Source organism: Cydia strobilella, chromosome 10 (assembly GCF_947568885.1).
Source record: "Cydia strobilella chromosome 10, ilCydStro3.1, whole genome shotgun sequence".
In the NCBI taxonomy this organism is placed as follows: Eukaryota; Metazoa; Arthropoda; class Insecta; order Lepidoptera; family Tortricidae; genus Cydia; species Cydia strobilella.
The window spans coordinates 15,189,159-15,206,120 of record NC_086050.1 but is presented as its reverse complement, the minus strand read 5'-3'; the positions used below and the strand labels follow the sequence as shown (position 1 = coordinate 15,206,120).

The 16,962-nt window shown below is 35.1% G+C and overlaps 1 protein-coding gene across 1 annotated transcript; it reads left to right on the top strand.

Annotated features, from left to right (window-relative positions):
• Positions 1-9,339: 9,339 nt before the first annotated feature.
• LOC134745033 (toll-like receptor 7) lies at positions 9,340-13,690 on the top strand. The gene has a single exon (XM_063679005.1). The coding sequence runs from the start codon at positions 9,535-9,537 to the stop codon at positions 13,390-13,392; it is 3,858 nt and encodes a 1,285-aa protein (XP_063535075.1). The 5' UTR covers positions 9,340-9,534; the 3' UTR covers positions 13,393-13,690.
• Positions 13,691-16,962: the final 3,272 nt, after the last annotated feature.

Sequence of the window (16,962 nt, the reverse complement as noted above, 5' to 3'; positions counted from 1 at the left end):
TTCCCGCGATCATACATACAGACAAATAGCCAGACTCGGCGGGTGACTTTGTTTTATAATATGTATGATTCAAATTCTAGCATTGTAGAATACCGAGCTCTAATGGTTAAACGTTAAATACCTACTAATGTACTATGTGTAGGTATGTACTATGTACTACTCGTACCTACTTGTGTCTCGGGCTCGGGGTTTTTTTATTTTTTTTCAAATTAAAAACAACCAAAATAGACCTGAAGGAACTTGTGTGATACTTTCTTAATTTATAATGTTTAAGACCTTTTGTTAACCGCATTTAACGCAAATAAAGAGCTTACTTACTTACTTACTTCATAAACCATCATTCGACGCGATAGTATTGTTCCTACTAGTTATTATTATATCTGCCTAATTAAATAAAAACCTATATCAACTGTAAAATCTTTAATTGAATTCAAATGAGCTGAATAAGACTCCTCAATGCTTTAAAAGCGTTTTATTGCTTAAAATAACGCTGTAAAATGAGATCGTTAATTGCAGTCATACGATAAAAGTAATTGTTATTGCCATTTTATTAAATTGCTTAAAGTCAAGTCTGTTAAAAATAGGCAGCAATTGCAATAAAATCATTGTCTGTTTGCTTTAATTTTCATAAAATTACTACAGCAAAATATAAGTACAAGTATAAGTATATTATGCAAAATATAAGTACATGTACAAAAACAGCAACATTTTAATCCAACAAATTATCACCAGGGAAAATAATTTTGATGATAAACAAAATAATCGCGATCAAATTCGTAAGATGTAGAAAAGTTTTAACGAACTTTTACCTCGAAATAAATTCAATAACTTGAACGTAAATATTGAAGTTGCGTATTCGTTTCGGATTCGCCTCTGAGTTTTACTTTCGGTAGAAATCGTTTTAATAAATTTAAAAGTAAGTATCTAAAATGTGCAAGAAAATCTAAATTGTGGTGTATGTGTGGGTGTAATGTTGTGTGGTGGTAGGTATAAAATGCAGTTGAATATTTGTCATAGGCATTAGACATAAAATTTGATACAAGAGTTTTATAAATATCTAGCATGTTATTTACAAATTCTTTACTATCTTATTAATGAAATTTTATATTAAAGGAAAAAATGGAAAAAGTCTGGAATGGAATTTGGAGTATCGCTCGCAGACGTATCTGCATGTTAAAAAATTGATATCTTATTAATGTTTAAAAAAGAACAATAATTGTTTTAGTAATAAGTCACGTAAAATTGGCTCGTTAACATATATATGTTTTGTTTTATTTGAGTTCTGGTAATTTGCGACGATAAATAAATAGGCAAACATATAAAAATAAAGTAAAATGTCTATAGATACTTAAACCGTTTGTTCACGAAAAAAAAATGTATTTCACACTCATCTCCAGAAAATGTAAAACGAGTGTCAACAAAACTCACTAAAAACTTCAAACAACTCGATTCTTGATCGAAACTTTGTAAAACATTGCACTCCGCCAGCTACTTATACGCTACTTGAGACGCTTAGTCCCAGTCTACATCTTAACAAAGTGATTCAGGCAACTTTGTCGTGCAATACTACCAACCAGCCAAAAAGGCAGTAAGTGCGCTTGAACATCTAAATACCCTTACTGCATTCTTGTCTTCAACTGCAGAATTGTGTAAAGTCGATGCACCCTTTCAATCATATCTCGCTTTCGAATTATTTTGAATTGTCGACTTTATTTCGCATCACATAAGACTGCTTTTCCAATTGTGTTAGGTTTGACACGCAATCTTCAGGACAACGTGCTTGCTGATGTAAATATCTTGAATAGATTATGGCATTAAACTTGAAAGTGTCGGTTTAATGAAAATCTGTTGCTTTATGCTGTAAAGTTTTGAGATTTGTCGGAACAAATCTTGAAGAGTACCTAGTTGTATAGGCAGCATAAATAAGCTTTCACAACCTTAACGGTATTTATATTGAAGGCACATACACGTTTTTGTTAGCCCCGATCACGATATCGTCCATAATTTAATAAAAATTTACGATTAATCAAACAAAAAGGTAATCCGCACAAGCATCGTCATGATAATGACCTCATGAACCTATTCTACATCAACACTAACAAAACCCATAATTTCTGCAACAAGCTTCGTCAAAACACCTATAAACTACTGGTTCTATTTACTTTGAAGAGTATTCTCATCACTTTTTTTTATTTCCCAATATTTCATTAAGTACACAATAAACAACATACATAATATGAGATTGAAAACTAGAGGTACAAACACTTCCAGCACATAATAGAAATACAAGGAAATTAAACATGCATGTCGCAATCGAGTTGCTGAAGGATATTAGCAGAAGATTGCTCGTCAACTCGAGCCTCGCTCCAATCACTTCGGATGGCTCCAATAGTGCCGCGTTGATTATGCAGAACCGGTTCACTGGGGCACTGATGACGTGACGATCGATAGTCGGAACTCGGAACTACTCGACGGAGTGCTGAATCAGAACGTCCTATCTCCTTGTAAGGTAAGTCACTGCCTCCTGTCCTGCTAAAGTAATGAGTTGCATTAGGATAACTTTTCCAATATTTACATATAAGTAAAATAGTAGATACACATCTGTTATTGTGTATTTAAAACAAAATCTAGACTTCTATATGATGCTGTATTTTTTGGAGTATTTAGGGAGAATAAGAAGGGTGTCAAATAAAAACATAATGTCTGGGCCACCGCGACCTGTCCAGTGTAGGCTATGAATAGTCACGGGCAGACAGGTGATATTCAGGGTGTGTAATGCCATTGAGCAGACCCCTACGCAAACAGCGTTGTATTTATGCAAATAATCGTTATATCTATTTTAACAGTTTATCCTTTATATTACGTATTAGTGTATAATAAAGAAACATACAGTAATATTGTCTTCGGTTACCGCGATAGTTACTCATGAAATAAAACTATGAAAACGGATTATATCGCGTATATCGAATTTATAATACATCCCGACGTTTCGAACCCTCACCCGTTGACCACGAACGCTGTAAAGGGTTCGAAACGTCGGAATGTATTATAAATTCAATATACGCGATATAATCCGTTTTCATAGTTTTATTTCGAAACATACAGTAATTAATTGTGAGATAACGCGAAACCTTAGAAGCGTGGTTACCTACCTTAGAAGGTCGGTACGTTATTAGAATTTATTTCGTTGTTTCTGAAACTACAACATTACAATACAAAATACACTGCGATTGATGTCACAATACCATCTACGTATACAAACTAATGTTGACCCGATTCACCTAATATTATCAGTCTTAATATTGTCTTCGGTTACCGCGATAGTTATTCATGAAATAAAACTATGAAAACGGATTATATCGCGTATATTGAATTTATAATACATCCCGACGTTTCGAACTCTTTACAGCGTTCGTGGTCAACGGGTGACTGAGGAAAAATTACAAAGTGCAAAAATACCCACATACTAAAAGAATGAACAATCATAGACTACAAACTTTAAGGCTGGTTGTACATGCAAAATCGGTTCATAAGGCTAGTTATACACTACAATTATTTTCAAGTAAAGATATATATATATATACGCGATAAAAAAAAAAAAAAAAATATCAGTCTTATTGACCTTGTAGTTTAGGATAGGAAGTGCCGGAGCAGTAGCTATCGGCTTAATAGTAAACTAATTGTTACATCAAGAACGTGACAATTTAATCGGTACTATCTTAGTGACTAAACACAACAGTAACAAATACTTAAATGTCATTATTCAACGCGGTGGTTACAAATTAACGTAGCCGTTTTATTGTGTCATATATGTTTTATGTATGTATATCACTTTATTCACAGGTTTATGTGTTACAAAAAATGTTATGTACAAAAGTACAAAGGCGAACAAAAGGGATCTCTTCCAGCTAACCTTTCATATTTGTAAACCTTGTATGTTGCTAAAGCTGGAGAAACTGAAGGTTTCTATTAAAATAGCGAAACGTAACGTGGCGCAAATTTGAAGCAGGTCCACACAAAGTACCCAGTCAAAATGCGATATTTATTAGACGTTCTGAATTCAAATGGTTTTTCGTTCGTATCTTTATTGTTCTGCGGCCTCATTTTATTAAGACTGAAATGAAAAAGAACAAAATAAAAAACTAACATAATTTGTATTATATTTTTTTATAACAGAAATAAAACATTGTTTCGTTACTTTCATTATTTGCTTTGTACTTACTCACTATGGCTAAGTGTAGAAAGAGTGCTTGAGAGGACTCTCTGTGACAGTTTCTCCTTGGGACTGGATTTAAGCGCTAGTTTCTCTAATAGTAGCTATAATAGTCACCAAGCATTTGCTGTTTCTATTAGCTCTAGGATTACTTTGCCGTAAATATTTCACTTTATTTGTTTTGCTTGTTTTAAAACATTAGTCACAGTGAAAAGTCAGAAAAGGTAAATAAAACTTCTAAACAATATGTGTCAACCAAGATTTACCCGAGAATATCCGAAAGATAACAAATCTCAACGACATAGTTAATATTGAACCCTTCCAATATCTATAAGAAGTTATACCTACCTATTAGCACTGAGACCGTTAGCGTTATCAGATTGACTTGAATAGGTGTGGGCTCTAAATTTCGCCGCTTTGTCTAGTTTTAATGTCGATCCTCGATATCTATGTGTTATGGTATTGCCGCTGGCAGATTCAAGAAGGAACTTTACACTTTACGTTTCTAATGGAACTTGCTACAAAGTTCGGTCTAAAACTCTAGACGTTTATATACTTGAATTTAATTTGTCTGTAGAATGATTTCGATTGGTCTGTGAGGCACATAATTTTATATGTGTACCTATATATTACTGCTATATAATTATATAATACATATACTTTGTAAATAATAGAAATTGTAAATGAAGCTTTTTGCGGATATCATGATTGGTTTATTTAAGACGAGGCCTGTTGCAGATTTGCTTTTGAATTCTTTGTGCTCTGCAAATAAATATATCGAGCTTTTCAAAATTCTTTGAGTTCACGCAACCTCAAGGTGATACACTTTACCTTCAAAACACGTTATAAGTGTAAACGCGCTTTTCCTAGTTAAATAAAACTAGTTTTCCGTATCTACTCAGGGAAAATGCGTTGTCCCTGGTTAAAACTAGTTTTCGCAAAGTGCCTTTTTGAACAATAAGTGAGTCAAAACTAGTTTTCACCAAGGTACTTTGTCAAATCTAGTTTTGACTAAAAAATCCCAGTTAAAACTACTTTTCACCGAGGTGCGGAAAACTAGTTATAACTAGTGGAAACGCGTTTTCATTGAGGCGATACGGAAAACTAGTTTTATCTGGGGGCGATACGGAAAACTAGATTTATCCGTTTTATTTCCATTAAAAACGGGTTTAACGGTAACTTATGTTTTCATTGCACGCATGAATATTTCTCTGATGTGCAACTCAATTTCTTAGTTTTGTAAGTCTAAATTTAAGGTTTATCTGTAAAAAATGTACTACGCTATCTGTTAACTCTGCCATTTCATGTGATGTTGAATAAAAATGTTCTATTCTATTCTATTCTATTCTATTTGTACCATCTTTCACACTGTTTAGCGTTCATTGAAATTTCTTAAACCTTATTGCAAAGACAAAGTCCACTGAATGGTCAGTTAAGGCACAGGTTAAGGTTGTTACTGTTAGTACTGTAAACAAAGTACCTACTGTTAGACATAATGATTAATTAATAATCGCAACTTTGTTGCGGACATGCGGAGGCATCCTCTGTATTTTATCCAGGTTACTAATCATTATCCAAACGAACTCACAGACATTACCCCAAGGCTTTGTCAGTTCCAAAAAAAATCAAGACGCCCGCCCGCAATATTTTACGCCCGCCGCTGTAAAGCCTCCTCGATTTGAATAGAACACGCAACGGACGGTGTCGCGTATCGGCCTCAGGTGGCGATCGCGGCAGATACGGAGATACAGGGGATGAGTGCAGAGTTGCAGCTGTTTAATTATATTGCTAATATTTACCTATAAGGTACTTTTTTGGGTATTTTAGGGCAATATTCACAGACATCGTAAGTACTGACTGTGATATTCAGCCTTAAAACATACAGTACGATACAATTTTCTTCCTTTACACATACTGAACTTACCTAATTAGCAGGTAACCCATATGGGTACCTATATAGGTATGCATACCTATATAATGCAATTTTAATTATATTGTTATTATTTGCCTACTAACTACTAGCAATGTTTGTGAATATTAAAACCTTGGGAAATATCCAAATAGATCGTAAATAGTGATACTATAAGCTTAAAATGAGTACACTACACATGTATGTATGTATACAATTATAATTTTAAACTTTATTGCACATAAAATTATAAGCACACAAATGGCGGACTTACTGCCTGAAATTCATATTCATATTAATCATAATCATAATCTTTATTGTCTGTGAGAAATGGGTACATTAAAATTTATTGTTAATATTTGCCTTCTACTTTTGTGGATATTGAAGAGCTTCTAAAACTGATAATGGTATATCCTGCTGCAAATAATACCAGAACTACGCTCGCGCGTTTACGCCCTAAAACATAACGAGTGCCTATGTGCCCATAATTGTATAAATATTATAATTTTGTGACCCCATTCCTTTACTTCGCATGGCTGCTTTATAACACAGCCAACTACACTTTTAAGACTGCTAACGCCATCTGTGATGGTATGACCGCAAACATATTTAATAAAAGGTATAGTTAAATGTTTCAATCATTTCAACTATTGTATTAAAGTCATTTGTTTGGTAAAGATATTTATAATATTGTCTTCGGTTACCGCGATAGTTACTCATGAAATAAAACTATGAAAAAACGGATTATATCGCGTATATTGAATTTATAATACATCCCGACGTTTCGAACTCTTTACAGCGTTCGTGGTCAACGGGTGACTGAGGAAAAATTACAAAGTGCAAAAATACCCACATACTAAAACGAAACGTCGGGATGTATTATAAATTCAATATACGCGATATAATCCGTTTTTTCATAGTTTTATTTAAAGATATTTATGTTTCGTATATTTTATACGTATGAACATGAACATTATAGTGTAATAAATAATATAATTTTATAATAGGTAATTATTATAAAGATATATAACACATATGGTGAATTGCGTAAAGTATCTAAAGAAGTATAAATAAACAGAAAATATTTTAAGCAAAAATATTAATGCAGGTTTAGGACTCCATTGAACCTCTATTCTGCACTAGAAAGTACTTGATATACGGTGGCAATGCGTTAATATCCCGGCAGATACCCGCTACCAATAACAGGATTTCAAGACATACTCTCTACGCAACCAGATGCAGATAACAATGGAATAAACTATCTAGAGGCAGAAAGCGCATTTTAATTACACTTCCTCGCTTTAAATAATGCATGTAGCCGTGTCTCTAGTTCTAATGGACCAGATTATATCCAACATGAAATGTGGGACTATAAATTGGAAAGTATCGCAAGAATCTTAATAGCAAAATAATTCGCTGGTAGTTATATAGTAATAATCGCAAAATATACGATATAAATAAAATGAATAAACAGATATTTTGTGAAATGTCGAGCGTGTTCTAATCTTAACTGAGCAAAACTTCGCTATCATGATAACTACTAGTCCACGATACATACTTAGGTACATAGAAGCAATACCAAATAAATATGTGCAGCATACAACTATAATATTCTTTTCTCTATGTTTTGAACCAAGGGCCAATAAACCACCTAAAAATATATAGGTTAAGCTCAAATTGGGGGAGAAAATAACATTCAGGAGAATAAAAAGTAAGTTTAAAAGCGACATCCATGCGAATAATGCAACAGGATGATACGAGGTCGCGTTACCCGTCATCGGCAGTCCGAGCACGTTCGAGCAGCCTGTGACATCCAGCCTTCTGTAACAGAAAAAAACACGAACAAGTTCCCGAAAGTGGGAGAAGTCATTTATCAAGCTAGCGCTAAGAACTCTCGACAGCGACAACTTTTGATACAGGATACTGCCACCAGACATTAATATTAAGGATATCATAGTGGTCGAAGTGTTTTTAGGGTGTCTTCAAACAAGGAAAACTTTCCTCTTAACGTCGTGTTGTTTTTGCGCTCTTTCGGTGTTAACCGCGACCTAAATTGGACAGCTTAGTAGGTGGTTAGATGTAGGTAAGCGTTTTTGCAACATTGCAGCATTGTGTTTGTATTTTTACATTAAAAATATACCTAATATTTTTTATAAATGCATTGCTTCTTATCCATTTTGTTTTTATTATGTTTGACTCATATTAACATGATATATGTATTGTTTCTTGTTTCTTATTAATTTGCAAGGTTCACTAACAAGACTTGCTTCACTACCTACTTAGTTCAAAAATATCTTCCTTTTACCCCAGTAAAGTATTCCTGGCGTTGTTACCAAACTTCTGGCCCGTATTCTGTACGCAGCTAACTTCCAGTTAGGCCGTAAACGACTTTACGTGTCGAACAGGGAAATCAAATTATCAACTCCCACCAACAACTTCGCACCTCTTCAAACTCCATCAGATACCGGAATTTGTTGACCCGAAAATGCCCTTGTCTGTTTGAAAATTCTGTAGGTTTCTCTAGACAAATGTGAGGGGCACAATACGTCAAAGTAGCTTTATTGGGTGTCTTCACCAAACTATGTGAGCTGGGAATCCAATAAGTGAACAGCGAGAGGAATTAAAGATGCCCTCTTGCATCATAGCAGCACTTTGTTCTTGATTGTCACTTTGATGTTCTCTTTGCCCTTGTTTCACACTGCTGTATTTTATGGCTCTTTCACTTCAAGGAAAAAATTGATTATTTTTATTTTAATCTAATCTGTTTCAGTTCAATAAAGTGGAAATAGATTCAATGATCCGTCAACAAGGTGGGTATTTGATTTTATTTTAATCTAAAAATCAACCCAAACATATTAATTCTGTCAGTTTTCACAGTTTTTTACTTTACATATAAACCAATGAAGCATTTTTTAAATGTTCTACCTATAAGACTAACACAAATTTTACTAATTACCTAATTGCAGCAATAGCCAAACCTCTTGCATTAAAGCATATTACGGGTGGGCAAAAATATCATTTCCCTATTAAAAGAAGTCTAATAACATTTCCCACTTAGGTTTCTTTTTTACGCGATGCGGTGGTTTGATTAAGAAAACATTACATAATTGTACGAGAGCGGTCGTCGCAAGTGGCGCCATGCAAGGGAACGTGTAACTATGTGAGGGCGGGGGGGTGCAGTGGGGCGGCACTACTCTCGCCGAGCCGTAGGTTCTACACTCGCCAGTCGCACTCCAGCCACGATGAGGGCGGCACGTGCCACGCCGCCTCCCGCAACGATCGTACGTGCGCAACATAAACATCAGTGAAGTGCAACACAGCTGATCCGAGGACTAGAAATTTGTAAATAAAGTGAAGTGACTCTTTTGTGAATAGTTTCAATCAAAACTGCTAAGACCAATGTGTGTAGAAAATGTTTCAACTCCTGACTCTTTTGTTAGTGACTTTGGGTGTTAATGCCGCGTATGCTCCTACAGGCGTGGATAATTGCAGACGTCAATCGAAAGGTGACGAGACGAGCACAATATGCCGGGTGCGAACTCTCGAGGCAGATGGTTCCAGCTTGACACATGCACCTTCCGATACTGTAAAGCGTCTTAATGTGGAGTGCAATCAACTTCTGCTCTTCGAGAGTTATCTTGAAGCGAACTATTTTCAAAAATTTTCGTCGCTCGCTGAGCTAACACTCGAGAACTGCAAACTTCTCAGAATACCCGGCAACGCGTTTGAAGGATTACGCGAGTTGAAAAAGTTGTCGATTCGATCTAAAAACTACGATTGGAGTCCAAATAAAAACTTGGAGCTCTCGCTGGGAACTTTCAATGGATTGAGAGAATTACAAATACTCGACTTAGGTCAGAATAATTTGAAAGCTATACCATCCGAAGTCTTCTGCCCTTTGGGTAATCTGCAAGTTTTAAATTTCACTCATAACAAAATCAAAAGTGTGGACCGGCTTGGATTCGGGAAGAACTGTGGTTCCGGCCTGCGAAGTTTGGATTTAAGTGATAACGATCTGCGGTCCTTGAGTGAGGAATCACAAATCACCGGGTTGAAGAATCTACAAGAGCTACGGCTACAGAATAATAATATCACCGATATCTCAAGTGAAACGTTTAATGGACTTATTTCTCTGCGGATATTAAATGTTTCCTACAATAACCTCCAGATAGTGCCCGAAGGCACGTTCACGAACACGAAGGAGTTACGAGAAATATATTTAAATAATAACCTGCTATTTGAATTAGCCAGAGGCGTGTTCCACCGATTAGAACAGCTGCTTGTCTTAGATTTATCTAATAATCAGCTCTTGAGCTCTCATATCGATGGCAGTACATTTATTGGCCTTATACGCTTAGTCATTCTGAATTTATCGAATAACGGCTTGACGAGGATAGATGGTAAGACGTTTAAGGATTTATTCTTCCTCCAGATATTAGATTTAAGGAATAACTCCATTGGATATATAGAGGAGAATACATTTCTTCCGTTGTATAATTTGCACACTTTAAATTTAGCTGAAAATCGTTTGCATACTATTGACCAGCTCCTTTTTAATGGCTTGTTTGTATTAAGCAAATTGAATTTGAACAACAACCTTTTAATTAACATTGATCCTAAAGCTTTTAAGAATTGTTCCGATCTGAAGGAATTGGATTTGAGTTCCAATCAGTTAACACAAGTTCCGAATGCCATTTGGGAACTGTCACAATTGAAAACGTTAGATCTCGGGGAAAACCAAATAACGGATATTAAGAACGGTTCTTTTAAGAATTTGGATCAATTAACTGGATTAAGACTAATAGATAATCTGATTGGAAATTTGTCTGTAGGAATGTTTTGGGATGTACCTAGCTTACAAGTATTAAATTTAGCAAAAAATAAGATACAATCCATAGAGAGGGGTAGTTTTATAAGAAACTCTCAGTTAGAAGCTGTAAGGTTAGATGGTAATTTCATATCTGATATTAACGGTGTTTTTTCAACATTGCTCTCTTTACTTTGGCTTAACTTATCTGAAAACCATCTAGTTTGGTTTGATTATGCTTTCATACCCAGTAAATTAAAGTGGCTTGATGTACATGGTAATTTTATAGAACATTTAGGAAACTATTATAAACTTCAAGATGAAATTAATATAAAAACTTTAGATGTAAGCCACAACCGCATTGTCGAAATATCGCCTATGGCTATCCCCAATAGCGTAGAGCTGCTGTTTATAAACAATAACCACATAAACAATATCCAAGTAAACACATTTATGGAGAAACGCAATCTCACTCGGGTTGATATTTACGCAAATGAGATATCTCATTTAGATATCAACAGCCTCCGGCTGTCCCCGGTTCCCTCGAACAAGTCATTGCCCGAGTTCTATATCGGAGGAAATCCGTTTAATTGCGATTGCTCCATGGAGTGGTTACCCATGATAAACAATATGACGGCGATGAGGCAGCACCCTCGGATAATGGACCTCGAAAATGTCCTTTGTAACATGACGCACACAAGAGGCGTAACCCACTTACCGCTCAGTAATCTTAAATCTGCTGATTTCTTGTGCCCGTATGAGACCCACTGTTTCACATTGTGCCACTGTTGCGATTACGTTGCATGTGATTGCCAAATGACCTGCCCCTATAATTGCTCCTGCTATCATGATCAAACCTGGCATACAAATGTAGTTGATTGCTCCAGTAAGCGCGCAATTGAAATACCAGAAAAAATACCCATGGATGCAACCGAGGTCTACTTAGATGGTAACGACTTTAAAGAATTGCAAAATTATGCATTCATCGGGCGAAAAAATATGAGGTCGCTGTATGTAAATTCAAGCGGAGTCGAGAATATACAAAATAGAACGTTCGCTGGGTTATCCTCCCTATTAATATTAAATCTTGGAAGTAATAAACTGAAACATTTAAAAGGCTATGAGTTTGAAAATCTGGCGCAGTTAAAGGAACTGTATTTGCATGATAATTTTATCAGTTTCATTGCAAATTCCACTTTTGCGTCTCTGTATTCATTGAAAATTTTAAAATTACATGGTAATAGGCTAGTAGAGTTTTCTGTTTGGAATTTAAATAGCGTAATGGATTTAAATGCACTGTCATTGGGAAATAACATGTGGTCGTGTAAATGTAGATACTTACAAAGATTTACAACCTTTGTCGCCGACAATGTTCCTAAAATAGTAGACATCCCCGATTTGTTCTGTTGGAGCGCCGATGGGCAATTACCGCAAAAAAAAGAACTCAATCTCAACGGCACGATATGCAGTGACTATTACGCCGGAGATTCTGTTATAGATAACATGCTGGTCTCAAATTACATGCCCATGATGGTGACTACGCTCACGGGTTTTATGTTAATCATGATAGTCATCCTTTTGATATTCTTATTTAGAGACACAATTCGCATCTGGCTTTATACAAGTTGCGGAATAAGATTGTTCCCATTCACCGGGGCGTACGATGACACTGATAAATTGTACGATGCCTACGTATGCTATAGCCCCAAGGATGATGACTTTGTTATTCAAACGTTAGCCGCTGAGTTGGAAAATGGAAGCCCCTCGTATCACCTTTGTTTGCATTACAGAGACATCCCACAGCACAATTCGCCTTACATGCAGTGCACATTGCCGCTCCCAGAAGCAGCGGAAGCCTCTAAGCGTATTATAATAATTCTGACTAGGAATTTCATTGAAACGGAATGGTCGCGTTTTGAATTTAGAGAAACAATGCACGAAATCCTTAAATCTCGATATTATAGTTTAGTCATAATAGAAGATAGTTCAGTATTACCGGATACGCAATGCGATCCTGATTTAAAACCGTTATTAAAAAGTAGCTCGCGAGTACGATGGGGCCAAAATAAATTTTGGGAGAGATTGTGGTATGCGATGCCTGATCAGAGACATAATAAGAAATCATCTAGTTACAGAAATAATATCAATTCATACACAATGAGAAGCGGTATGCAAAACGGAACAATGCGGTCGTTTTCGTTCACGGAAAAGATGAGAGTACCGGCTGGGGCTTTGAACGGTGCTCCAGAGTTCGGAGAAGTAGGTCCACCACAGCAAGGGCAGGCGTCTTATGGACCCGATGGAAGGCCGCCATCGGATCATATTTACTCGTCAATAGACTCTGATTACTCCTCTTTAGAACTCGGAGGGAGCAATCCCAACCGACGGAGGGAATTTCGGCACTGGCCGCCCCCGCCTCCTTTAATTGATACCCAACCCTCAGGTCAAGCCTATCTTGTCTAGTCCGTGCTTCTCATGAGCTCAGTTAATGTAAACTACTTATTTAGTCAGCTTCATGTGAATCTTTATGTCATTGCAAAACGCGCTATTATACCAAATAATTAAAATTTTAATCTATTTTTGTATTTTCTCGCCATTCCAAACGGCGTATATGTTTCGTAATGTTGGTGTAAATACATTGTATAAGACTGCTGTAGAGTATGTTACTTTGTAAATAATGTAAATAACTGTCCATATAATTTAAGTCACGAGTATACTATTTATATACTTTAATAAAGCCATTGTGATAATTTTTGCATAACATTGACATTTTATTTCCACCATCCTTTTTCCCTTTTCCATTTTTTTTTGTTAATTTTTGTATGTATTTAATTCGTAGCAATATAGCGGTAGCATTGTTCTTGACGATCAATAATAATGATTAAACAGTAACACGTATTTCATTTACGAAAGCGCTAAACACTTAAATACATACTAAACTCAACATAGTATTCGAACTAACAAGAAGCGCCTATAAAACGCGCACACAGTTAAAGTATACATTACACTGGGGAAAAGCGGACCTTTTTTTCATAGCTCGAGATTATAAAAAGGTTCTATACCTATACTTGCACCACCTAAATCTGACAAGGCACAGGACGCAGACGTGACTGGAATGCAGCGGTCACCTCTCATAGAGTATCATAAGCCTATAAGGCACCTCCTGAATTTTAAATTACACCGGCTTTAATCTACAAAAGAAGCCCGCTTGCAAATTGCGTGGTTGCAATTGTCAATTTTATTACACAGCCATAAAATGTCTTCAGTGTCGTTCTGAAGCCGTATCAGAGAAACGACATCACAACAGCCGTATCATTAACCTTGTGGTCATTTAAATGTAAACTTAAAGGTAAAATCTTTATTTGAAAGCGTTCCTTAACAGTTAAACTTTGTGACTATCTCCTAATACAGTTATATAACAAAACAATTCATTACAGATCCCTACCTACATAAATTCTACAACATGTGTAAGACTAGCCGACATAGAAGCCTTGGTCATAATGACTCATTTATTGGATTTTATTGCTTAGGGATATAATACTTTTACGAGACACATTTCTCTTCCCATTACGTCATGCAACAATGAGTCATCAAGCGATCGTCTCAGTTGCCTGTCCGGTCAACAGAACTAGCGGATTAACACAAATGGAATCTAATTGAGGTCTCCTTCGAGGCATGAGGATCCCCATTGAGTACGGACAACTTCGTTTGCCAAGTTTGTGCCGACAACATAGGTAGATATGAGCGGAAGACGGGGATAAATGCATATGGTATACAATATTATGATTATGATATAGGAAGTCCTAAAAAGGTATGCTAAAGGCTTGCAAAAGCAAATTACGTAATAGAGGAAGTGAAGTAATAAATAGACTCTACTCTAATATGATATAATTATTTATGCACAAAGACTAAATACAACTGTAGAAAGGTGAAGGAACTCAAATAGAATAGGTAAATTTATAGCTGGCTAACAATTTTAAACCAAAGAGGCGATAGAACTGTTAAAATGCAATACAAAAACAGTATCCTAAGATTACGCCTACAGATTTAAACGGGGATTCCGAAAAAAAGTGTTGTTTTTGTGATGAACAGTAGCCTTTCTTTCGAAGACAAAGGCATAATGTTTGAAGGCCATAAATCTAACAAATGTTATGACTCTCAGTGACTCCCTATACAACTGACAACGAAAGATGGGTCGTAAAATTATCTTTTTGTTTTCCTGGCTACCTGCCTTTTTACTCAGCTTGGAAGTAGCTACTGCTTATGAATTATTTAACGCACCTTTGCATAGTAAGATGTAATAAAAAAAACCTATGAAAATACAAGTAGTTGTACAAGAGCTGTATTAATTTTTAAACAATTTACAGACAATCAATTTTGTCAGAAATTCATACATAATCGTGCAATTATATATTTTTTTGTATTATCAAGATTTTCTTGATTTTTCATACCTTTGAAATTTCATACCTTTGTTTTCGATGCCTTATAACTTCTGTATTTAAAAAAAAGTCGGTTGATACGATACAAATCTTAAATTTTATGTAAATACTAGTAAAAAAAACATGCATTTAAAATAATAGAACATAATTATTTTTGTTATAAAAATACTAGTAACTGTGTTTTCGCTCTCGTATTACCAATTACCATTGTTTACCTGAAAATAATGGCACATTCCTATATTAAAAAAACTTAACATACTCGAGACGAATATAAATTAAAACCTCAAATAATTTAGGTAGCTCATATTGATTTCAAGGCAATCAAACTCATTACTATGACCCAAATAAAACCAAGCACAATTTTTCATGTTTAATGACTTTCATAATATATCTTTGTCTTCATTATCCTCATAACAGTCATAACCTAAAGGTCATGACACCAAAATGTTACGTAAGAAAAAAACCTTCTGGCCAATGCAAATGAAAGAACATTAATTGTAATATTCTATTATTATAGCTCTAATCTTAATTAAAACGGGTTATTAAAATCATTGTAGAAAACCAGACTAATAACGTTACAACCAGACTAACAGTTACACAAACATAAATTATTTTTCCGATATTATGTGATGTATTTTAAATTCATATTAATATATTAGATCCTAATCCGTTAAAAAAATTTTTTTCATATAATAATTTCTTTAAATTAGCGTACGGTTGTTGGAAATAGGTAACAAACACGCATTTGACTGGCAGAAGTTGCTGTATTCTATACATTTGTATCAACATTTAAGCTCTAAATTGACTATGATCATAATCATAAACGGACATAAATAAATAAGTAAATAGTTTTCTATGCGAATTTTATGTTATATGAGCAGATGAAAAAATGTCAGGGTCTAATCTCTACATAAAACTTAATCTTAATAATAATTAATTATAAAGGCAGTATATAATCGACTACATTTGTTTTGTAATCGTCCATTAAGACAATTATCGAAATAGTTTCATGCATAGGAATTAACACATTTCCTCTTATGCGTGATGTTTAATTGCTCCTCATATGAATATTGCTTAATGATTTAATTGAAGAACCTATTTTGACGATCTCTGATTACTTTTGGAAGATTGAAATAATTTCGCAATAGATTTAAGTCATCTTCATTAATCTAACTACTAAACTAAACTACCTAATTTAACCCTTTCAATTAACACCGTTTTAGGTATATAGCAAATAGGTAATAATAAAAGTCAACTGCAACTACAAGATCGGTACTAAATTCGATCGTTCCAATCCCAAAAGCCGTAACTCGCAATGTGGCTAGAAGGGCAAAATGACGTTTTCGATTTCCTCGGGAATGTGACTAAGTGCCGCCGGCAATGACAATTTTCCTTATCCTAGTCATGGTTGTTAGACTCGTTAGTCCGCAATTTGGTCTATGATGGTTGCATGTGGATATACTCGTATACCGTGTACCTACACTTATTTTTAATAGGAAAATAGAGATAAAAATAACGCTGAAACGTATGTTGCTAACTTAAATGTTATGCGCACTTGAGTATTTACTTTTCTTTTTATCTTTGCAGAATGTGA